General features: G+C 39.3%; 1 protein-coding gene across 1 annotated transcript in view; it reads right to left on the reverse strand.

The window, feature by feature from the left end:
• Positions 1-324: 324 nt before the first annotated feature.
• AAMDC (adipogenesis associated Mth938 domain containing) overlaps positions 325-24,994 on the reverse strand; it is a 30,465-nt gene continuing 5,795 nt past the window's right edge. The window contains exons 2-4 of the mRNA XM_058687669.1: positions 23,158-23,307; positions 2,502-2,597; positions 325-500 (exon numbers count right to left, since the gene is read on the reverse strand). Of these exons, the coding sequence (XP_058543652.1) occupies positions 360-500; positions 2,502-2,597; positions 23,158-23,289 (369 nt within the window). The 5' untranslated portion in view covers positions 23,290-23,307 and the 3' untranslated portion in view covers positions 325-359. The remainder of the gene's footprint in view (positions 501-2,501; positions 2,598-23,157; positions 23,308-24,994) is intronic.

Raw genomic sequence — 24,994 nt, forward strand, 5'->3', positions numbered from 1 at the left:
TACTCAGTAAAAATTGGTTGAATTAATGGTTAAACATTCCAAAGCATCAATCGCAATGTAATTTTAATGCACTGAAACTTTTCTTTGGCCTTCAAAGCAGAAGGCTTTATTTTTGCCTTTATTTTCTCGTATTTCTGGCCTAACATTTACTGTATTATTAAACTTTGGTATATATCTGTCTTCTCCCTTTTCAGTTCCCCCCAGAATGGGACCTTGCCTTAGTCATCCATGCATCCCAAACCCTAGCCCAGCACTGGGCATGAGCAGCTGTTGAAAAATGCTTGGGGAGGTTGGTGAGAGTGGTAAGAGTGATAGTCAGAGGCATTGTGGCTTAGTGATTTATTCTCCTTAAGGCTCCATCAGCACGTGGAATGGAAGACCCCTCCCACCCTGATTCCTCGGGCAGCCAAGGCATTATACTCCTTCACTGCCTGCTCTGTCTGGAGGACCCGCACATCAATGCCTTGTTTCTCAAGGTACTCCACAGTTGACGGAGGCACCTGGGAAGAGGGAAAGAGATGAGTGAGTCCAGGGAAAGGCTCTCCAGGGTTTCCTTTCCTGCCATGAGGCAAGTGCTCTCTACAGAATTGGACAATGACAACTGTCACCCAGCATTTACCAGTCGAAAATTTGGCAGTGAGCCCCAAGGAGTCAGTAAGGCTTCTAAGAAGTTGATTGAAAGTATCCTGCATGTACAAAGCTCCGGTGAAGTGGAAATGGAAAGAGTATGGATTCTGGAGTCAGACAGTCTTGGATTTAAGTGTTACTAGCAGTGTGACCTTGGGTAAGTGAATTCAGTTCTCTGACCCTTGGTTTCCATGTCTGTAAATAGGGATAATAATACCTAGTTACAGGGCTGGTATGAAAATTAATTCAGCTAAGGTATGTAAAATGTCTAGCATGTAAATGTTGAATGTTTGAGTTAGTCCAACCAGAGTCTAAAGTCTAACTTTGCCATGTACCCACCAAGCGGCTGTAGGCGAGCTGTTTAAAGTTTCTCAACCCCAGTTTCTTCTGCTATAAAATGGGAATAACTCTAACATCGCAGGGTGGTGTGAGCATGAAGTTAACTACTGTATGTACACGGCAGCTCAAATGTCTCCTCAGAAAGGCCCTTCCTGACTCCTGCATTTAGAGCAGCCCCTCAGAAGTCACTATTTTCTTCACAACATTTGTTACGATGTGAAATTATCTACTGTTTTAATTTCCAAGAGGGCCTTGAACCTTGTTTGTCTCATTTTTCGTGTTGTCTCCAGTGCCTAGAATAGTGTCTGACCCATAGAAGGCACTGAATAAAAGTAAATTAATTTATATAAAAGATTCTCAATAGTGGCAGCTATTATTGGATATTTTCTTACCTGGCTTGTGCTGAGTATTTTAAGGAGATTTTATTTAGACTCTGCCTCAAAGAGTTCTGAAATATTTTTTAAACACCCTATATTTTTTATATGTTTGAATAACTTTATAATAACAGTAGCCTGTAGAAAGGAATTATTTTAATGGGAAAAAAACTAGGTTAAACAAAAAATATAAATGAATCGCAGCTTTATCAGTAGGGAACTGTATTTTAGGACATCTGTCTAAAGGAAAGAATGAGGTAGATCTCTATATACTTCTGTGAAAGGCTGTCCACAATGTAAAAACATCAGTAGGAAGTTACAGAACAATATGTACAATGTGATCCTGTTGATGTAAAAAATGATTATAAGTGTGTACGTGTATATCTGTATGTGTAAGAGTATGTATTTGCAGTTACATAGAGACCTGGAGCAGTATACATTACATGTACAAACCGGGGTGGGGAGTTCTCACTTTTCTACTTCAACATTTCTGCATCTCCTATTTTGCTATAAGCATGTATTATTTCTTTAAGTACAATAAAAATAAAATTTTTTTTTCTGAAAGGGAAAAAAGGCATAACTTGATTGTGTTCAAGGAAAGAATAGAAAGTATTATAAAAATGTCATGTAATAAAAAAGTGAAGTACTATGAAATCTAAAGAACTGAATATTGATAGCTGTCGAGCTTGAGAATTCCAGGAGTGAAGAATTTCTGAAAAATAGTTGAAACAACACAGGCCTAGGCTTAGGTTGAGACTGGAGAGTCCAACCCTGATGAGGAAGAGTACTAACATCCATTATTTTATCCTAGGCCACTCCTGACTCAGCAAAATGAGGGTGCATGATATATTGAGATGAGCTCCCAAGAAGGACTTTTTTTTTTTTTTTTTTAACCTTTATTATATTTTTGAAAGAGAGTGCATAAGCAGGGCAGGGGCAGAGAGGGAGACACAGAATCAGAAGCAGGCTCCAGGCTCTGAGTTGTCAGCACAGAACCAGACGCAGGGCTTGAACCCACGAACAGTGAGATCATCACCTGAGCCGAAGTGGGACGCTTAACCAACTGAGCCACCCAGGCGCCCCAAGAAGGACATATTTCTAAGGTAATGGTCCAAGAGGTCACCAGCTGTCCTCAGGAATGCTGTGCTCACCAATACCTACCTTCAAGGCCTCACTCATCCCTCGGCCAATCACAAGAGTCTGCACACCCTTCTTAACAACTTCCTCCACATCTGCAGGCTGCACACCAGGAGAATGCTGGATATGGAAAGAGAAAGTATTCCAGCTACCTGTTATTTTAAGCTTTCTTTGCAGTTGGGATTCTTGTGGGATTCATTCATTCATCCATTAATTTATTGAGAAAATGTTTACTGAGGTTTATTCTGTGCCAAGCATCATTCAGGGCCCTCGGAATAATAGAAGATTCAATGCTAAGTCTAGTGAAAAATACAGAAGAATAAAAAGAAATTTCAATACTTTTATCAGTGCTAAAGGAAGTTAGTTCAGGGTGTTGTGAGAACATAGAGAAAGAGCACCTAATTCAGACTTGGGGAGTCGGGACAAGTGGTCACTGAAGGCATCCCAGAGGAGGTAACATGTAAGCTGAGACCTACACGACACACAAGAATTAGCCAGGTAACAGGAAATCAGTGGGACAAAGCATTCTAAGTGGAGGGAATAGCATGTACAAAGGCTCAGAGGAAACAAAAACATGGAGAACTAAACGTCATTCAGTATGACTGGTGCGTCACAGGTGAGAGTGGAAAGAGGGGGGTAGGAGAAGAAAGCACTTGCACACTAAGCCAAAATTTGGACTGTGGAAAGACTTCAAGAGAATTTACCTTTTTCTGAGCTCCTTTCCCACTTATGGAAAACTTACATTGATGCTTTAAAACCCATCACTACCTAAAGTCTTCCCAGAGTTTCCCAGGGATATTTAAGGTAAGATGTTTGGTGACATTAATCCAACATTAAAGGATGGTGGCTTCTGAACTGCTTCCACATCAGCAAATGGGACAGTGGGAGTTTGATAAATACGAGCACAATTACTGGGCTTCACGTATTCTGTATCTTCACAGGGATGACACTCTCAGCACTGAAGATCAGTGACCAAAGCCGTCCTTCCCTGAGTTGTCTATCTTTATCCTTTCATTCAGTCAACAGGTATTTACTGCGCACTTACTCTGCACCAGGCTCTACACTCAACATTGGAAATACTGAGATGAACCAAATAGTTAATGGAGGAGTTTTAGTCAGGCAAAGTTAGTGAATGTGTGGAAGTAGTTACAGTAGGATAAGATAAATAGATAGAGTTGAGAGGATATCAGAAGAGAGGGAATAAATACGAGTGGGAAGTTGTCATCAATGACATGCTGTTTTAATTGGGTCTTAAAGTATGAGCAGAAAGAAGTATGCCTTGATGCAGTGGTTGTGGAAGGGGTACCCAATCATAGTTGGAGATGGTACAAGGAAAGAACTGCCAAAAATATCATGAAGACAAGTGTACCAAAGAAAGGTTTTTCAATTTAGGAAGATGATAGAAGAGATAGGATTGAAATTTATATATATTTTTTAAGGTATAAAGAGAGCAAATCAGTCTTTTCATTAAATCCTGAAATAATATCCTATATGTTTATATAGTTACAGTTTTCATAATACAGCTATAGAAATTACTTCACATGATCTATGTAGTCATCCTATAAAGTAGCACTAAAACACCCATTCTTATTTTATAGATAAGGAAACTGAAGCTCGCAAAATATATACACATTGGCCAAGATGACACAAGTTTTAGGTGGTGGAGCTGGGATTTGAACTGAAACGTGTAACTTTCAGTTTAATGCATTTTGTTTGAATACCATAAACCAAGGAGCAACTTTCTTGAAGTTTGAAAGAAATAAGCCTAATGACCACACACAGTTGTGTTGCTCACTGCAGGTAGAATATTTATTAGTTTAAGTGTGAACCTGAATCTTCCCTAGAGCAATCTCTCTCTTTCTGTCTCTCTCACACAAACAGAAGCTGAAAAATCACAGAAGAGACAGAATGGAGTATTTAAAAAAATTTTTTTTAATTTTTAAATGTTTATTTTTGAAGGAGAGAGAGACAGAGCATGAGCAGGGGAAGGGCAAAGAGAGGGAGACACAGAATCCGAAGTAGGCTTCAGGCTCTGAGCTGTCAGCACAGAGCCCAATGTGGGGCTCGAACTCATGAGCCATGAGATCATGACCTGAGCTGAAGTTGGACACCCTACCAAGTAAGCCACCCAGGCATCCCTAAATTTTTTTTAACATTTATTCATTTTTGAGAGAGTTGAGAGCGGCAGAGGGGCAGAGAGAGGGAGACACAGATCCGAAGCAGGCTCCAGGCTCTGAGCTGTCAGCAAAGCCTGATGTGGGGCTCGAATCCACGAATCATGAGATCATGACCTGAGTCAAAGTTGGACACTTAACCGACTTAGCCACCCAGACATCCCCAGAATGGAATATTTAACAAATAGTTGATTAACGCCGGAAGGAATGGGAAACATGAGGTCAAACAAAAAACAAATGACAATTGAAACACTTAGACATAGCTATACCGGTGCCCCTGGGTGGCTGCTGCACGTTAGGCTCTGTGCTGACAGCTCAGAGCCTGGAGCCTGCTTCGGGTTCTGTGTCTCCTCCTCTCTTTGCCCCTCTCCTGCTCTCTCTCTCTCTCTCTCTCTCTCAAAAATAAACATAAAAAATAAAACGTAGCTATATCAATAATAACATTAAGTGGACTAAAGAGTTGAAGGTAAAGATTGTCTAGGTTAAAAAGCAAGATCCAACTAAACACTACTTATAAGGTATGCACTTTAAATAAAAAAACACAGGTTGAAAGTATAAGGATGAAAAAACACATAAACACACAGTAAGAAAAGTGGTGTGGTTATACTAATATCAGATTAAGTCGACCTTAAGAAATATTACTACAGATAAGCAGTGTCATATCATGATGCTTAAAAGGCCAAATTCATCAACAAAAATATAACAACTCCAAATCTGTATACTCTTAGTAAAAAAGCTACAAAATGTAAAACAAAAATAACAACTAAGAGGAGAAACAGACACCACCACCATAGTTAGAAATTTTAACAACTCTCTCTCAGTAATTCTAGAATAGACAAAAAGTCAGTAAGGAAATGGAGAATTTGGGCAACACTATCAATTTGTCCTAATTGACATTTATAGGTTACTTCATGTAACAACTGCAGAATACATATATATACATTTTTTTTTTTAATTTTTTAAACATTATTTGTGTGTGAGAGACAGACAGAGAGCAACGGGAGGGGCAAAAAGAGAGAGGGAGACCCAGAATCCAAAGCAGGCTCTAGGCTCTGAGCTGTCAGCACAGAGCATGATGCAGGGCTCAAACCCATGAACCGTGAAGTTACGACCTGAGTCAAAGTCAGACACTTAACCGACTGAGCCACCCAGGCACCCCATAATTTTTTTTTTTAAGTGTAGTAGTATAGGCAGGTTATAGATTAGCAGGAAGAGACCACATATAGGCACACATACAACAAACTGCTTCCTCATTTAGTTAGCCAAGGAAACAAAACAGATGCCAAGTGGCTACACCAAGTGGAACCAGATGCAGTGTATCTTTGCCGGCTTTCTCCATGGCTCTTGATTCCTTATGGGGTGTGCAAGTGCTGCTGACATCCTTCACCCCGTCAGTGAATGTTCCAGGGCTGACAAGGAAGCCAGTCTGTCTCACTATTAACACTTTTATATTCAGACTTATGTCATCAGCATCTTTCTAAGGAGCTGACACTTAAGACTGTATGAGCTTACATTTAAGGGACTATGAAAAATTGGAACACCTGCATGTCAAAGAGTGAACCAAACTGGTCGGCAGGAAGGGTATATTCCTCATTTGGGGCGAGGATGCAGACCTCGGGCCCAGGTGGCTCTGAACGGTACCTCTGCCTCCAGCTTCACTGGTTCTCCACAAAGATCAGAGGAGACTGGGGGAGAATAGATTCTTTTTTTGTAAAAGTTATTTCGGTTCATAAATTTTTAAAAGGCAAGATAAAAAGGGATTTTTTTCACTTGATTACAATGATTAGTTCTTAAAGAAATGTAAAAGGTTTAGATGTGTTTTCAGTTCCATGGCTCTGATTAATCCTAGAACCGCCCTGCACCACAGTTATGCTATACAGGACTTAAAATAATCTTCTGGGGCAATAACCAAGGTAAATATTTAATAGAATTACAAATCAGGTTGGGGAGCTTCACCTTCCTCAAGTAAATGCACTTAACTGAAATACTGAAAGATTGCTTCATCTAACAAAGAATTGCATCTACTTTGAGGAGCATCATGATCCCCAGACTCTAAGAGCTCACATTCTAGTAAAAGGAAACAAGGCCACTGCTCAAAATCAAGTGAAAGGTCAGTAAAAGTGCAAAACCATAATCCTTGGGAGATTCAGAGACTGAAGACAGCCGCAACCCATCAGAGTTGCTGGATCAATGGAACTCAAGTGACAAATGTGGCTGCTGTGTGCAATACTGCAGGCCCAGGGTGTCACGTACAGAGCAGTGAAAGATAACTCTGCAACAGCCTGTGGATCCTGGCATTGGTGGGCGATTACTCACAGCTTTGTGCAGAGGCCTGTGATTGGAGCATCGGTCTGTTATTGAGGTGTCCTCAACCTGCCACCAGCGACTCCTCCGCTTCTTCCAATCCCTTGGGGCAAACCACAAGGCTGTCTTCCCTGCATGAGTGTCTGATTCTGTTCCTCTTCTTTAAGAGGCTTTCCGTCACACCATGTGAGGTTGTAAAATCTTATTGTTTTTTCTTGAGGGAAAGCTATTAATTGTAGGGAAATGTCCAGCTAATAATAATAATATCCATTATACCGGCTAAACGACAGGGTGGCATCTTACATGGCTGGGACATTTCCTCTTATTTTATGTTAAGTTTAAAAAGAAAACATTCCTAAATTACGCTTTCAAGGAAGCATTTCCTCCTGCTGAAATAAATGGTTAGTGGCAATGCTGTTATCTGGCTGTGTTGCTGAGAAAAGCAGATTCTGCGAGTGAGGGTTAAAGGATCTCTTCAATCTGTCCCCTGTGGACACTGCCTGAGTCACATTCTCATCATCATTTGCCTGAATTAAGAGCCTCTTAAATGGTCTTCCTATCTCGACCAGGGCAGAGGCAAATTTGTGTTTCGTTTTTTGTTTTTGGTGACACAGCCTGCTCTGGCAATATGGCAAAGCCTACAGCCCCATTCTCAAAATGAAAATTTTAAATGCACAATAGAAAATACATGGAATTGCAAAGGCAACAGGTTTTATACAAATAAAATTATCAGAATATGAAAAACAGATAGGTGGTCTAGTAATATGCTTCTTCATTAACTTCGAAGAGTGGGAATATTTTCCAAATGTCCCTTACACTTGCCCTCACATCTCCTACTGGCAAGACTGCGAATTCTTTCAAAATCTATTCTACCTCTTCTGGGTAAAAGAAGCTGCCCAGCCAGAGACTCCACTTCCTGTTTTCCCTTGCAGCCAGGTATGGCAATGTGACTGTGCTCTCACCAATATAAAATTCAATGGAATAGGAGCAGAAGAAATGACAACATTAGGTTTGGGCCTTAAGGTTTGGGCCTTAAGACATTAGGTGTGAGCTTTTCTTCTCTTTCACCTTCCTTTCAAGTTAGAACGCCGACATTCAAATGCTCTAGAAGATGGTAGAGCAACACAGAGGAAAAAAAACATGGGCCCCTGGCAGTTCCCCCAGAGCTGTTCTCCCTGCCCGCCCCCCCCCCCCCCAGCTTAGGTGGGCCACACTAATAAAAGAGAAATATATTTCTATTTTCTTTAAGCCACTAGATTTTGGGATTTCTAATATACACAGCAGCTTCTTCTTTAACCTAACAGATCCACAGACCCATTCTTAAACTAAACCATGACTAGTTGTGAATCATTTGGGTAGAACAGATATGAGGGAGTTAACTACACTAGACCCCAAGGGACTATGTCTTCTATGTAGAATATACACAGGGAGCCATAGAGACATTTACCTTATGGGAATTCAACTATATAGTTTTTGTTTGTTCGATTTTTAGATGTTTATTTATTTGGAGAGAGAGAACATGAGCAGGGGAGGGGCAGAGAGAGGGAGAGAGAGAATCCCAAGCAGGCTCCACACTGTCAAGTGTAGAGCCCAGCACGGACTCGATCTCACAAACCATGAAATCATGACTTGAACCGAAATCAAAGGTCAGACACTTAACTGATTGAGCCACCTCAGGCACCCCTCAACTATATGTTTTTAGAAAAAAAAAAGAACTATTTAAATAGTGATGGTAATTCAGCCATTGTACTCAAAGAGCATAACATGAGATGGCAGTCATGCGTCTGTTATTCCTTCCATCTCAATTTCATAGTTGCTGCTTCCAGTATGAAACTTTGGTCTCATGAAGTGTGTTTCTAGTGTTTAAACGTACAATATGCATTCTTCATACAACACGGACCTTAAATGCAAAAGAACTACTTTATCTGTCCTGTATGGAAGATAACACATATGTTCTAACATTAAGGGGATCTTCTAGAAGGGATCTGACTCTAAGCAATTTTCATCTTTTTTTTTTTTTTTTAAGTTTATTTTTGCAGAGAGAGAGAGAGAGAGAGAGAGCGTGTGCATGAGGTGGGTAGGGGCAGAGAGAGAGGGAGACACAGAATCTGAAACAGGCTCTAGGCTCCAAGCTGTCAGCACAGAGCCCGATGCAGGGCTCGAACTCACGGACAGCAAGATCATGACCTAAGCCAAAGTCAGACGCTCAACCAACTGAGCCACCTGGGCGCCCCTAAGCAATTTTCATCTTAAGTGCTGACTTTAAAATTTAATCCATGAATAAGATTTAAGTCTACATATTAGTCTCAAAGTGATAGGATCTACGGCTTGGAGGAGACTTACATGTCCATCTAGCCCCAACTACCCATATGATAGAGTCTCCTATGAAAATAAATGTTTGTAGACACTGCTGACCAATTGAGGAGCTCTTCCCATGATTAAAAAAAATTTTTTTTTAAGTGTTTATTAGTTTTGAGAGAGAGAGACAGGGCACAAACGGGAAGGGCAGAGAGAGAGGGAGACACAGAATCCAAAGCAGGCTTGAGGCCTGAAGCTGTCAGCACAGAGCTTGACACAGGGCTCAAACCCATGAATTGTGAGATCATGACCTGACCCAAAGTTGGTTGCTCAACCAAGACACCCAGGAGCCCCCCCCCCCCATGATTCTACTCTAGCATTTCCCCCACCCTTCTGTGCCTATGCACACACTTTCCCTGGTAGTTCCCTTGTTTACCTGGGAAGTTCCCTTGTTTACCCTTCAAGAATCAGGTCAGGAGCACTTGGGTGGCTCAGTCGGTTGAGCGTCTGACTTCAGCTCAGGTCATGATCTCACAGCTTGGGAGTTCGAGCCCCGCATCAGGCTCTGTGCCGACAGTTCAGAGCCTGGAGCCTGCTTCAGATTCTGTGTCTCCCTCTCTCTGCCCCTTGCCTGCTCACACTGTCTCTGTCTCTCAAAAGTAAATAAACATTAAAAAAAAAATCAGGTCAAAGAGCACACCTTCTGTGAATACTCAGGCAGTTTTACGTGCTTCTTCCTTTCTGCTCCCATTGCAACTCTTTTGGTTCATGTATTATAGCACTTACTACAATGTTCTCTTTGCCTAATTCCCCCATTTCCTTGAAGGAGGAGATAGGTGATTTGACTGTATGTCAGGCTTTGAGACAATATTTAGCACCCTGTAAGCAATCCCTATATATTTTTAAATGTTGAATTATGACAGTACATGCCAAATTCATTTTTGGATGCTAGATTAACTTGTTTGAGCTTCAAAAGAGGGTTCTGAAAGACTCCAAAGAATCACCAGAGTCCTTTCTTTCATTCTTGGTAGGTTCCATCTTTTGTTATTTAACTTTGACTTGAATAAAGAAAGCAATAGGACATGCTTTTCATTTTTACTAACAATTTAAATCATTTCTACATTTCAAAACTGGCCTCATAAATTGCTGGTAACACTAATATATAGTATAAACTCTATAAAGGGGAATTTGACAATATCTAACAAGTCTACATTTACATTTATACTTTAACCAGCAATCCTAGTTCTAAGCCTACATGCTGAAGATACACCTCCAATGATACAAGAAACCATATACATATACAAGGTTATTCATTGTAGCACTATATATAATAGCAAAATATTGAAAGCAATCTAAGTGCCCATCCATAGGATAAGTTGAAGAAACAGTATCACATTCACATAGTGGATTACTCTATAGCTGTATAAAAGAAAAAAGAATATCTCTAAGAACTGATATCCTGATTTTCAGTATATATTGTTAAGTGAAAGAGAAAAAAAGGGCAAGATATGCTACCTTTTGTGTAAGAAGGGAGTTAAAAGAAAAAAGATGTATGTATGTACGTATGTGGGTAGGTGTATGTGTATATTTGCTTACTATTAAAATACAGAAGAGATAAACCATAAACTAATAAAAATAGTTACTGACCTATTGGAGTGAAGTAGGTATGGGATGGAAAAGATAGGGAAAGGAGTGAGATTTTTCTAAGTGTACCTTGTTAAATTGTTTTGACTTCTAAACCATGTAAATGTTTTACATTCAAAAAATTAAATCAGCAAAGACAGGAAGTAGGGAGACCCTTACACAGTATGCCAAGAGAAACAAATGAACTCAATGGTCTGAAATTGATGATACAACAAAAAGGAAACGATACACGAAGTTTTTAACAGTGTTCTGATCGTACACCTAAAGGAGATGTGTTCCAAGTACAAAAATACCTATAAAGATCTCAAAGTTTATTTTGTGATTTTGATGTTAGTTATATTGGTGTAGTAATTTCAAAATTATTTTGTGTTCATAGAAAAACAGCAAATATGTAATTCTACCGATGCTTTGGGGAATTAGGTTTCTCCATGGGAGAAGGAAAGCACAGATATGGAATGGGGGAATAAGAGAAAGAATCTTGAGGTATTAGATTAAACTGGAGGTTTTATGAATTCATTACACACACACACACACACACACACACACACACACACACACACACATTTTCTGGCTGTGTATACTGAAAGGCATAGATGTAGTGACATCTCAATAACAACGAACACACCTAACATCCAGCTCTTGATTTCTAGATCCCATTCTTCACTAAAAGGAACCATGGCTCTTTGAAGAAATGGCTGAATCAAGAGATAATATATCTTGCTATGCCAGAAAACAAGGCAATGGTAAAAAACTGTTGTGAACGTGTCAACAGAACACTGGTCAAATTTGGGACAATTTAAACCTCAAAAATATTACCAATGGCAGTGGATTAAAACATTATTGTGTTCAAGCTGCTGTAACAAAAAGCTACAAAGTAGGTAGCTTATAAATAATAGGAATTTATTTCTCACAGTTCTGGAAGCTAGAAATCCACGATCAAGGCATCAGAATGGTTGAGTTTTGGTGAAGGCCCTCTTCCTGGTTTGTAGTCAATGCCTTCTTTATTCTCATGTGGTGGAAGGAATATTTCTGTAGCCCCTTTTCTCAGGCACTAATCCCATTCATGAGGGCTACACTTTTAAGCACCCAAAGACCCCAACCCCTAATACCATCATCTTTAGGTGTTAGGATTTCAACATATGAATTTTGAAACACATTAAGAACATAGTACACAATAAATAAAAAAAGAAAACATGAGCCTGTAGTGATACTAAAAAGGGTGGGAGTGTCAGAAGAAAAGCTACATTACAGAAGAATCCAGCTAATGAATGTAGAAGGAATGACAGAAGCATCATCATTTTGCAACCACTAATTTAGTAATAAATTCAGGTAAGGATCAGTGGTTAATGCTAAAACCACTTGATGAAAAGGTTGCTGGGTGTTTGAACAAGATATTACAAAGTTTCAAATTATTACTCTACAGATTGTTTATTGATTACAAATGGAAAAATGTACATTTACCACCATCTTTTTTTTAATCCTTTTTTTTTTTTTTCCTTGAGAGAGAGCAAGGGTGCAAGTAAGTGAGGTGTAGAGACAGAAAAAAAATCCCAGGAGGGGCAGAAGAGAGAGAGAGAGAGAGAGAGAGAAGCGGGGCTGGCCCAAAACGGGACTCATGGTCACCTGAAGCAGGGCTCGAGCTCATCTGATGTGGGACTTGAATTCATGAACCGAGATCATGACCTGAGCCAAAGTCAGATGCTTAATGACTAAGCCACCCGGGCACTCTACCTTTACCACCATCTTAAACACAGATCAAACATAACCTCATCAATAAAGGGGCAGACTGACTTTATGTGCCTTCAGATATGATGCACGTAAGACATAACCACCTATGAAGCACTTATGCCCAAAATGATTAACTTGCGTCTAATCATGATGGAAAAGAATCAGATAAATCTAAATTGTAGACTATTCTACAAAATAATTGGCCTGGACACTTCAAAAATATCTGTGTCATAAAAGTGAAAAAATGGGGAGGAACTGACTTGATTAACAGACTAAAGAAATAGGACAACAACAACAAGAAATAGGACAACAAAATGTAAAGCATGACCGACCCTTGATTGGATCTTGGATTGGCAAGGAAAGCCAACTATAAAAGACATTATTTAATTGGAACAATTGTTACAGTTTGACTATGGAGTTGATATTACTTAACATTTTATCAATGCTGAGTTTTTTGAGTATAATACTGTGATTATGTATGGCAGAATGGCTTTGTTTTAGTAGATACATTCTGCAGTACTTAGGGCTCATGTGAACTATCAAGTGTCACAATGTCAGTAACTTACTTTCAAATAATTCAGCAAAAATAATTATTGAAGTGGGGGTGGGGTGCCTGGGTGACTCAGTCGGTTAAGCGTCCCACTCATGATTTTGGCTCAGGTCAGGATCTCAGTCATGAAATCGAGCGCTGTGCTGGCTCAGCATGGAGTGCAGAGCCTGCTTGGGACTCTCTCTCTATCCCTCCCCTGCTCATGCTCTCTCTCTCTAAAAAAATAAACTTAAAAAAATTAGTGAAAGAGAGAGAAAGGGAGAGGGGTAGTATGTGTGCCGTATAAAGACAAAGTCAATGTGGCAGAGTGTTAACAACTGGTGAATATAGGCTGATGGTATTGTTTTTTGTTTTTTTTTTCCAGTTTGTTTTGTTGGTTTGAAATTTTTCAAAATTTAAAAAAATGAGAAGAGGTTCAACATAGAGGCAGCTCAACACAGGCTTTATGTTGTCAACCAGGTTTGGAAGGTGAATGGGAAAACAAAAGCAAAAGCAAACAAACGCAAAAGCAGAAAGGCTTAGGGACCTCAGCTCATCTACCTTTCCTTAGGTAGCACTGACCTGGGCACGAGACCCTCCAGTCTAGCCAGTTCTCTGAGAACTAAGTTCTACTTTATATCTATTGCCTGTATTATATATAAAAATAAAACTGCAAAACCAACAAAAGTTATAAAGGATATTTTTGAGACTTTAGGGAAATTTGAAGATAGAACGTATATTAGATAATATTACTGTACCGAAGATAATAATCTTATTTGTGATAATGATATTGTAGCTGTGTAAGAAAATGTTCATGTTCTTAGGAAGGCAATGCTGAAATACAATATCTGACGTTTAGTCTCAAGTGATTCAGGGGAGGGAAGGGAAGTGTCTGTGTGTTTAGAGAAAAAAATACATGGTAAATGTTAGTAACTTGAGGATTTAGATTAAGGGTGTAGGGGAATATATTGTGCCATTCATACGGCTGTTGTGTAGGACATTTTTCAAGATTGAAAGTTGGAGTAAAGTTTCCCCATTTACTTTAGTTCTCCCTGGGTGGCTGCTACCTGGTTTGGCTTTCTTTTTTCAGCTTATTTATTTATTTTGAGAGAGACGGAGAGAGCACGAGCAAGGGAGGGGCAGAGAGGGAGAATCCCAAACAGGCTCCGTGCTGCCAGTGCAGAGCCTGATGGGGGCTTGAACCCATGATGACCCGAGCTGAATTTGGATGCTTAACTGACGAAGCCACCCAGGCGTTCCCCCCAAAATGTTTAATGATATCCATAATGACAAATTCAATGCAGCATTTATTGAGATCCCACTTTACAGGTCCTGTGCTAAAATGCACAGTTCTTGCCATTTGGGAGTTCACCATTTAATGAAGGAAACAGATAAATACACACTCATTATAATACAGGTGGACTGCACTAAGTGCTACAACATAGAGGCACAAAGTATTGCAGAAATACTGAGAAGAGAGTTAGCAGCTTATTCTCACAAGGATTATCATAGAGGAGATAATACAAAGGCTAAGAATTAAAGAATATATAAAATTTCAGCAGGTATAAAGGAAAGCAGGTCATTCCAAGTAAAGGAAATGGTTTTAGCAAAGGTACTGAGGAATAAAAGATCATGGTAAGTTTGTAAGGGGATAAGCATTTGGTATGGAATAACTAAGTCTTCAGATGTGTGTTATGAAATATAGGAGATGCAAGTGAAAGGAAACTTTGGAATTGTATCATTAAAAAAAAAAATCAGGTATCTGCCATGTGAAAGTCGCTGTGGTAGAGGCTTTACCAAGATGAACATATTTGTATTCAAAGCAACCCCATGAAGTATATTATTTTCCAGGTCCCACCCGGTAAGAGATTCTGATTCAGTAGGTGGGGAGAATGAGGGAGAGAAAGAATATGCATTTTAAACAAGTACTCTAGGTGACTGTGATGGAAGAGAACCATGAATGACACTGAGAAATACTGATTCAGACTGATTCAGAGAAAAGAATGAATTTGCATGAAGGCAAGTTGCATACATTTAAAAAATTTATTCTTTCCAACCCATGCCATACTCTTACATCAACCTATGACAAACAGACATTATTCTCTTTTTATAGGTGATTAAATTGAGGCACAAAGAGGCTAAATAACTTGTTTAAGGTTACCCACCTAAAATGTGACAGTGCCCAGACCCATGAATCTAAATGTCTGCTACATCTCTATCTAGATGCCCTAACAAAAGTTTAGGTTCAGAGGCACCTGGGTGGCCCAGTCGGTTAAGCGTCTGACTTCAGCTCAGGTCATGATCTCGCAGTTTGTGGGTTCGAGCCCTGTGTCAGGCTCTGTGCTGACAGCTCAGGGCCTGGAGCCTGCTTCGGATTCTGTGTCTCCCTCTCTCTCTCTCACTCTCTGCCCCTCCCCCACTTGCTCACAAGCACTCTCTCTCTCTCTCAAAAATAAACATTAAAAAAAAATAAGACTTGTGAACTTAAACCATACAGAAAGTTGTTTAAAAAAAAAGAGTTCAACATACTCCAAAAGAATTAATCATTTTCTCTACCCAGCCTTTGCCCCAAACACAAACATATCTGTTCCTACTCCGATATACCCAATCTCAGTGAACAGCACCACCGTGTACCCATTTATCCATCCTAGAATTCTCCCTCACCTGCTAAATCTAGTAAGTTTCCTTATCCTGTCAATTTCACCTTCTTAATGGTTTTCAATAGTCTCCTTTCCACCCACACTACTACTGATTTAACAATAACAGCTTCATTTATTGAGTGCCTACACCACGTCTAGCACAGTATGTTAATCTTTAGACCAACTCTGTGAGGTAGGTAATGTTAACTGTCTCCATTATATCGATGAGGACTCCATGGCTTTGATTCTGTGCTTTTAGCTCTATACAGATGAGTTCTAGATGAACACCTCAGCTTTTCCTCTTACCTTTCCTAGTTCTTATCCCTCCAACTAGTTCTAGAACACCTCCTCTTGCTTATCCTAAAAACTAAACTTATGGCAACTTATCATCAATGGCACCTCCTCAGTTTTGCAGTTTGTATTTTCCAGTTTTGTAGTTTTTAACCTTAAAGTTTAAGAGGAATCATGATATATGAGGAAGGAATGGGAAATAAAGTTAGAATGTGACCTGGGTTTACTATTTGATTTCACATTTTTTTGCTCTGTGTCTATGTAAGTTATATAATTTCTGAGTCCTTAAGTTTCCTTAAACAAAGGATAACATTCATAGTAATATTAATGCATACAGTCTTGTATGAGGAAGGTACAATGTTCTAAATCCATTGTTGAGGGGGAAAAAAAAACCTCTCCAATGTGGCACACTCATAAATTAGTACTCCAATATATCTTATGCCCATAATCTGGATAATCTTTGTCAGACACATCAATCTCCTGCATAAATATCTCAAGTGGCTATGCCTCATCCATTAAATAAAATGTAAACCTAGCTCTGCAGACATTCTGTCAACCATGCCACTGCCTACTCTTACATCTCTCTAGCTTCACTCTATGAAATAATCCAATGGAGTCATTTGGTTCACAAGTATTATGTCTTCTTATTCCTCAGCCTTCTCTCATTCTGCCCCTTCTATATCTCAATGCCCTCCCATTCCTTTAACCAATCCAGATATAGTCCTTTCTTTAAGATCAAAGTTGGTAGCTAATAAGCAACTAGGTGTTTGGATCAAAAAAAATGAGTGCATGTGGTTCAAAACCAAGGCATGAACAGAGAGCATGTGTTGGGGTTCTCTTTTTCTGCGGAGCCCAGTTATGTAGGTGTGACTATTCACTATACAGATTATATAGGTGTGATTGTTTACAATGTGACAAACTATAAAACTTGAGAAGTTTCCTTAAACAAAATGCCTACAGATGCTGGATAAAAATAAACATCCCTTGAAATGCTTAGCAGAGCTTATAGATGAAAGGGAAATTCCCAAAGAGCAAAAGTGAAGAAACAGCTGAAAATCAGAATGGTATACCGATAACTGAAGTAACGCTGGGGCATCTCCCATTCTTATTGTCTTTTATGAAACACTTTGAGATTAGGAGATAAGACTTGAGCAAGATATGACATTGGAACAGTGACACCCCTACTAAATATGCTAAGTGCCCTTATTAAACCCATCTTCAGTAAAAGGATTGACCAAAAAAATCTACCCACTGGAATAGGGAAAAGCAGGGGCTCTTTGTGTGGAGAAAATGTATCCCTTGAGAATTTATAATCCCACACTTACCTACACATCACTTTGGGGTTCAGTGTAAAATATCAGCCTGATCTGGGAAGACCTCAGTCAGGAAATTGACTAAAAGTAGTCCCAGATTGAGAGTAATGTAGGATGCCAAGAAGAAACAAATATCAATCTTTGACAGGACAAATGTCAAGAAGGACATAGACCATTTAGGATTCCCACAGATAAAAAGTTACTGTCAAACTAGAATACCAAGAAGCATTAGGATTAATAAATGAGGGCCTTTTCAGACAAACAAAAACTGAGTTCATTAACAGATCCTCACTAAAGGAACTTGCCAAGAATATCTATAGGGAGAAAGAAAAGAAAGAAAGAAAGGAAGAAAGGAAGAAAGAAAGAAAGAAAGATCCACAAAGATCCAAATTGCGAGAAGGAATGATAGGCAAGGAAACTGGTATACATGTGGGTAAATATAAGCAAACATTGATTGTAATGATTAAAAAACAAAACATCTCAATGCAATACATAATGTAATAAGAAAATACCTACTCTTAAAGGAACTAAATTATTGGATAACAATAATGTGTAAGATGGAAGGGAAGTGATGAAGCAAAGATACTTTACTGAAGTAGAGATAAAAATTAATTTTAGACTTGTTTAGATCTTATTAGGATGAACTACATGAAATTCCTAATATTCAACTCTTTATCTATAAAATATTATCAATCTCATATGGTTCAACCTAATATATTACAATATTAAAGATAACCATTAAGCACTTGGAAATAAAATGTACAGCAAGCAGAATAAAACCTGAATACAAAAAAAAAAAAGTGGACAATAGATGATACCATTAATATAAAAATTTGAACATGAAGAACAATATAAATTATGGGTTGTGGATATAGATAGATATTTGAAAAGTATAAAGGAAATACTTTGATATGGGTGGAGGGAAAGGGATCAAACTCTATTTCTAAGATTTTTAAAAATTGGAATGGTAATTTAATTAAATGGATAATATGGGTAATAATTTGCAATGAATTAAACTTATTATGTTTAATAATGCAATTTTTAAAGCCATAATTATTTTTTTATTTTTTTTAAAAGTTTGTTTGTTTATTTAGAGAATGCAAACAGGGGAGGAACAGGGAGGGAGAGAGAGAATCCCAAGCAGACTCTGCACCATCAGCACTGAGCCCGATGCAGCGCTCAATCTGACAAGTTGTGAGATCATGACCTGAACTGAAACCAAGAGTCAGATGCTCAACCGACTGAACCAACCAGGTGCCCCCATAAAAATTTTTTAAAAGCCATAAAGTTCAAAAGACAAAGAAAAAAAAAAGCCCCAATATGTAGTGTTTTCCAATTTCTGTGGTGTAAACACTCCCACCATGTTTGACTTTAAGATACCAATGTGACATCACTGAATGCAGAGTTAGTAAGAGATATACAGTAGCATATATAACATAGTATTTTTACCATACAGATAACAACAGATGTAAATAACTTCAAGAGCAAAGAATGTAGTAAAATAATTAGGAATTAATGAATTTTAAATATGTATTACCTATGTTTTAACCTTATTTAAGTTTATATAACTTAGTTTTTAATAATGGCTGTGTCTAAAAACTGGCTTGCACGGGCACCTGGGTGGCTCAGCTGGTTAAGCATCCAACTCTTGGTTTTGGCTCAGGTCATGATCTCACAGTTTGTGAGATTGAGCTCCATATTGGGCTCTATGCTGACAGTGCAGAGCCTGCTTGGGATTCTCTCTCTCCTTCTCTCTCTCTCTGTGCCTCCTGTTCTCTCTCTCTCTCTCTCTCTCTCTCAAAATAAGTAAATAAACTTAAAAAAAAAAAAAAACCTGGCTTACAAAATTCCTGAAAATTTAACAATCAATTCTCACAAGCCAGTGAAAGCCACATCCAGCATACCACTGCACAAGTATGAATCCAAAGTAGTTACTTCTGAGTGACATCCGTGAAAGTGTTGTGAAGAACCTCTGAAAATCCTCTTCTTCATAAAAGCAATGAGACTACTGGCAAAAGTGTAAAAATAAACTTAGTCTGTTCTCTGGAAGTTAACAAAGGTCTCCAAAAATTCAGGATGTGTTTATTTAAAAAAACACAGTTGAAAAGTGAACTTTGTGCAATTTTAACTTGCCCTATTCCAATTTTCTCCTTCCCTAGTTCTATGGTAGCCTTGAAAAGCAACAACCAACAATCACAGTGAAAACTACCAGCCTGGAAGTCACAAGATGGAATAATAGAATAAAACTCCTTCAAATCTCCTCTCCTAAAAAACTGTCATTATTTGACCTGTCTGATGGTTCTCTGGAAAACCCAATTCATAGGTTGTCTTTATTTGATCTGACTTGGAGTTTGCCAGTATAAACCTCTTTTTCCCCTCAAAGAAGTTTGTCCAAAACTGTCAGAGACAAATGTTTAACAATGCAGCTGCCTGATGCGTTAGATAGCAGGGCAAACAAGGTTAACCAAAAAACTCAAAAGGGAAAACTGGGAAATGAGATCTCCATAGAGGGCTCTGAAAAACTCTGATATGAACCTTGGTATTGAAATGGTGATACACATGTCCAGGATTGTGCATATGCTCAGGAATGACATGAGAAGGCCCTACACACACCACTCTGGCTAATCTTGAGACTCAGCATAAGCAAGAAATAGGCAGAATTTTATTTTATTTTATTTATTTTATTTTTTATTTTTTTAATGTTTATTTACTTTAGAGAGAGATGGAGCATGAGTGGGAGAGGGGCAGAGAGAGGGGGACACAGAATCCAAAGCAGGCTCCAGGCTCTGAGCTGTCAGCACAGAGCCCGATGTGGGGCTCGAACTCATGGACCGCAAGATCATGACCTGAGCCGAAGTTGGACGCTCAACCAACTGAGCCACCCAGGCACCCCTAAATAGGCATAATTTTAAACTGCCTGGCTGAGTGTTGACTACATACCGCAAACTGCAAACAGAGCCCCTCAGCAAATACTGGAATACCTACTGGTTCCAGGCATATAAGGAAATCTCTGTCAAATCATTATCTCAGGAAACTATATTCAAAGAACTAAAGGAAAGTATAAGGACAATACCTTAAAAATTAGAGAATATCAATAAAGAGATAGAAATTATTTTTTAAGGACAAAATAGAAATGCTGGAGTTGAAAAGTATAATAACTGAAGTGAAAACTTTACTAAAAAGGCTCAACAGAAGGTAAGAGTCAGCAAAAGTGAAAAATACATTAATTTAGATTATCCAATGTGAGAAAAAAGGGAAAAGAATGAAGAAAATGAACAAAGCCTCAGACATCTGAGGGACTACCGTCTAAAATACCAATATACTCATAATGGATATCAAAGGAGAGGAGAGACAGAATGGGCAGAAGGGATATTTGAAGAATGACTGAAAATCCTCCCAATTTGACAAAAACAACAATGCACATATCCAAAAAGCTCAATATATTCCACATAAGATAAATTCAAAGTGATCCACATGTAGACACATCACAGTGAAACTGTCAAAGACAAAAGACAAAGAATTTTGAAAGTAGCAAGAGAGGAATGACCTGTCAAGTCCAAGGAAGAACTTTAACAGTTGGGTTTCCCGTTAGTAAACAATGAAGCCAAAAAAGTGGGATGACATATACAAAGGGCCAAAAGAAAAAGACTTAAACAAAATTTTTTTAATGTTTATTTATTTTTGAGAGAGAGAGACAGAGCATGAGCAGGAGACGGCCAGAGAGAAAGAGAGAGAGAGAGCAAGAGAGAGAGAGAGAGAGGAAGAGGGAGAAGGAGAGGGAGACACAGAATCTGAGCAGGCTCCAGGCTCTGCACTGTCAGCATAGAGCCTGACGTGGAGCTCAAACTCATGAACCATGAGATCATGACCTGAGCCCAAGTTGGACACCTAACTGACTGAGCCACACAGGCACCCCAAGAAAAAGACTATTAATCAAGAATTATGTATCAAGCAAAATTATCCTTTAAAACTGAAGGATCAACTTTCATCATTACAGCATGAGGAGCTCCATAACCTGCTCCAAAATGAAAATTATTAAAGGAAACAAAAACTAGGGGCGCCTGGGTGGCTCAGTCGGTTAAACGTCCTACTTCAGCTCAGGTCGCGATCTCGCGGTCTGTGAGTTCGAGCCCCGCATCGGGCTCTGGGCTGATGGCTCAGAGCCTGGTGCCTGCTTCCGATTCTGTGTCTCCCTTTCTCTCTACCCCTCCCCCATTCATGCTCTGTCTCTCTCTGTCTCAAAAATAAATAAAACGTTAAAAAAAAAATTAAAAAAAAAAAAGGAAACAAAAACTAAAACACACACACACACACACACACACACACACACACAAACAAAAGACAAATTTTAACCACCCACCCCCAGGAAAACAATTGGAAAAAAGAGTACCACTCAACGCCTTTGGAAATGATTCTAAGAGCAAACAGCAAATGAAGAAACATCTTTTGAGGTGCCTGTTTGGCTCGGTCAGTTAAGCATCCAACTTCAGCTCAGGTTATGATCTCGCAGTTTGTGGGCTCGAGTCCCACACTGGGCTCTTTACTGTCAGCAAGGAGCCTGCATGGGATCCTGTCTCATGTTCTCTCTCTGCCCCTCCCCCACTCGCTCGCTCTCTCTAAATAAACTCAAAAAAACAGAAAAAGAAAAGAAACATCTCTTCAGGAAATTCTATAAATATTTGGTAGGCAAGGTAAATATCTATGGTTTTTCAGGAAGACTGCTGCCTGCTTCTCCACTCCCAGCCAGTGAGGTGGATACTCCACTGGATTGCATCAGCCTACAACACAGAGCTGTTTCCCCTTTCAGCTACCAGCTGGGAGGCTTTGTTCCTGGGAGGAACAGGACTTAAGTGTTTCTCATCCTGCTCCCAGCTGTCTGTTGCCGAGAAGTCCTAAGTGAATGTGGTTGAGAGGTAGGGGCTCCCTTCTTTCACCCAACCTCTACCTTGGGAGACTCTACCTGGGTATGGCATAGTGAGAATCCTGTAGGAAGTACAATACAAGGAAAATGCAAGTTCAAACCACAACGAGATAATGTTTCACACCCACCCAGATGATACAATAAAAACAACAAAAAAAAACAGTGAGGAGAGATTTAGAAAAATTGGAACCTTCATAATTCCTAAAACCTTTGTAAAACAATTTGACAGTTCCTCAAAAAATTAAACATAGAGTTGTCACATGACCCAGCATTTCCAATCTTAGGTATATACCTAAGAGAAATGAATGATTTTGTTCACATGAAAAGTCTAGAATAAGCACATCTATAGTAACAGAAAGTAGATTAGGGGCTCCTGGCTGGCTTAGTCAGTAGAGCATGTGACTCTTGATCTTGGGGTCGTGAGTTTGAGTCCCAAGTTGGGTGTAGAGATTACTTAAAAAAATAAAATCTTAAAAACAAAAAAAAAGTAGATTAGTAGTTGTAGGAGATGGGGGGAGGAAAGAGAAGTGACTGCTAATGGTTATGAGGTTTCCTTTTGGGGTGGTAAGTATATTCTGGAATTAGTAGTGGTAAGTACTGTACAAGTGTATGACAATAGAAAGTCCATTGAATTGCATAATTTAAAAGGGTGAGTTAATGGTACCTGAGTTATATCTCTGCGTGGGGAAGTGAGAGGAGGAGGGAGAAGGCCAGGGAGAGGGAGAGAGACAGAGACAGAGAGAGAGGAATAGTTACTTTTCACTTGGTCATTATGTCTTAGGAGATTGGAAATCATTTGGTCAGCCTCATGCAGTGTCAACCACACACTCATAGCTTACCTCAGTTCCTGTTTCTCTCCAGTCCCAAGCCCGACTTCCCCCTGGCCACACTTTGCAGTCCTTATAGGTTTTAGTAGAGCCTTGTACTTTCATTTGCCCCCATGATAGGGAAGCAATTTCAGGGGAGGACATAAGGAACTTAACTGAACTCTGAAATTAAAAGAAAAATATGTCAAATAAGTTATGGAGTAAGGTTGAAAACAACTCTAAAACACAGGAGCTAGTCTACATACAAAAATGTATTCTAAAATATAATACTATATACAAAATACAGGAAACCCTGGTCCGCTGTGAGTTAACTTTGTCATTTATGTGGTTGTCACTTCTTCTCTAGAGGTCTAAAAAGTAAAATGTTATTCTTGGGATCCTGAATCATTTAACCATGGAAACTAGATACTACATTACTAAGACTCTGGGTGGAATTCTCGATATTTTTTGAGAGATAAAATTAAAAGATTTACTTCAGCATGATGGAGTAAGGAGGTTGACACATCGTCTCCCCAAAAAGTAAGTATAAAGCTGTACAAGTCTTTCAAAATAATAACTTGGCACTCTAGAAATAATAATAAAGGCATACTACAAGCTGCAAAGTGCTAATTTATGAAAGCCACTGTATTTCAGAGATCAATAACATGGCTTGCTGTTCCTGCCTGGGATTACTGTCATGTCCCCACATCAGTTATGTTGGCACAGAGGTTCACCTTGGTTGAGGCAGAACATGAAAACCAACAACAGACTTGCTGCTTTGGCCAGAGGAGGCTTGATTGATTTAGAGCATTAGAAGTTAAACTGGTGAGCTCAGCGGCAAGCAAGCAAACATGGATGGCAGGTGGCTCTGCTTCCTTGCTACTGTGAGTGTTTGGGGCAAGCAATGGATTTGCAGAGTAGGCAGGGATTTAACAGGAATTTCTCAGAGCTCACATAGCTATAGGGGGCTTGATGAGCTCTCCACATATCTGGAGTGGACCAATTGCTGTGAGTATGTGTATCAAAGACACAAACTGAGTAGGCCTAAATCATGCAAACATTCTGGGCCAGTGGAACCAACAGTACATGCAAAATAAAGAAGCAAGAAAGCACAAGAGCACTTAGAACAAAGTAAAAGCCAGGCGAGACATGAAAACAACATGAACATTGAAGGTACTCCCCAGTGCACACACTGACCCACCAGTAGAGTGAAATTCTTACTGGCTTGAGTTGTTTGAACACAGTCTTTCTTTGACTGAATACTAAGCTATGTAGGAAGCCGAACTTAAAAATAAAAACTGGAAAAGAAATTAAGGAGCACCTGGCTGGTTCAATTGGAAGAGCATGCGATTCTTGATCTTGAGATCATGAGTTCGAGCCCCACATTGGGTGCAGAGATTACTAAAAAAATAAATAAACTTAAAAAAAATGAATAGGGGAGTCTGGGTGGTTCAGTCGGTTAAGTGTCTGACTCTTGGTTTCCCCTCAGGTCATGTTCTCACAGTTCATGAACTCAAGCCCCCCATCAGGCTCTGCACTGGCAGCGTGGAGTCTGCTTGGGATCCTCTCTCTCTTTCTCTCTCTCTCAAAATAAATATACTAAAAAAATAAAATAAATGAATAAAAATTAAAAACAGATTTCAGTGGACACACATTGCATGAGAGACCGAATTTACAGATTTAGTCTAAGCAAGTGACTAAGTACAAAGAACAATAATGGGCAGGGGGAACATCAGAACCTAGGCTTCCAACAATGTATTCTAAAATATTCAGTTTTGGAGCATCTGGGTGGCTCAGTCTGTTAGGCGTCTGACTTGGGTCAGGTCATGATCTCGCGGCTCGTGAGTTCAAGCCCTGCATCGGGCTCTGT

The sequence above is a fragment of the Neofelis nebulosa genome, chromosome 10 (genome assembly GCF_028018385.1).
Source record: "Neofelis nebulosa isolate mNeoNeb1 chromosome 10, mNeoNeb1.pri, whole genome shotgun sequence".
In the NCBI taxonomy this organism is placed as follows: domain Eukaryota; kingdom Metazoa; phylum Chordata; class Mammalia; order Carnivora; family Felidae; genus Neofelis; species Neofelis nebulosa.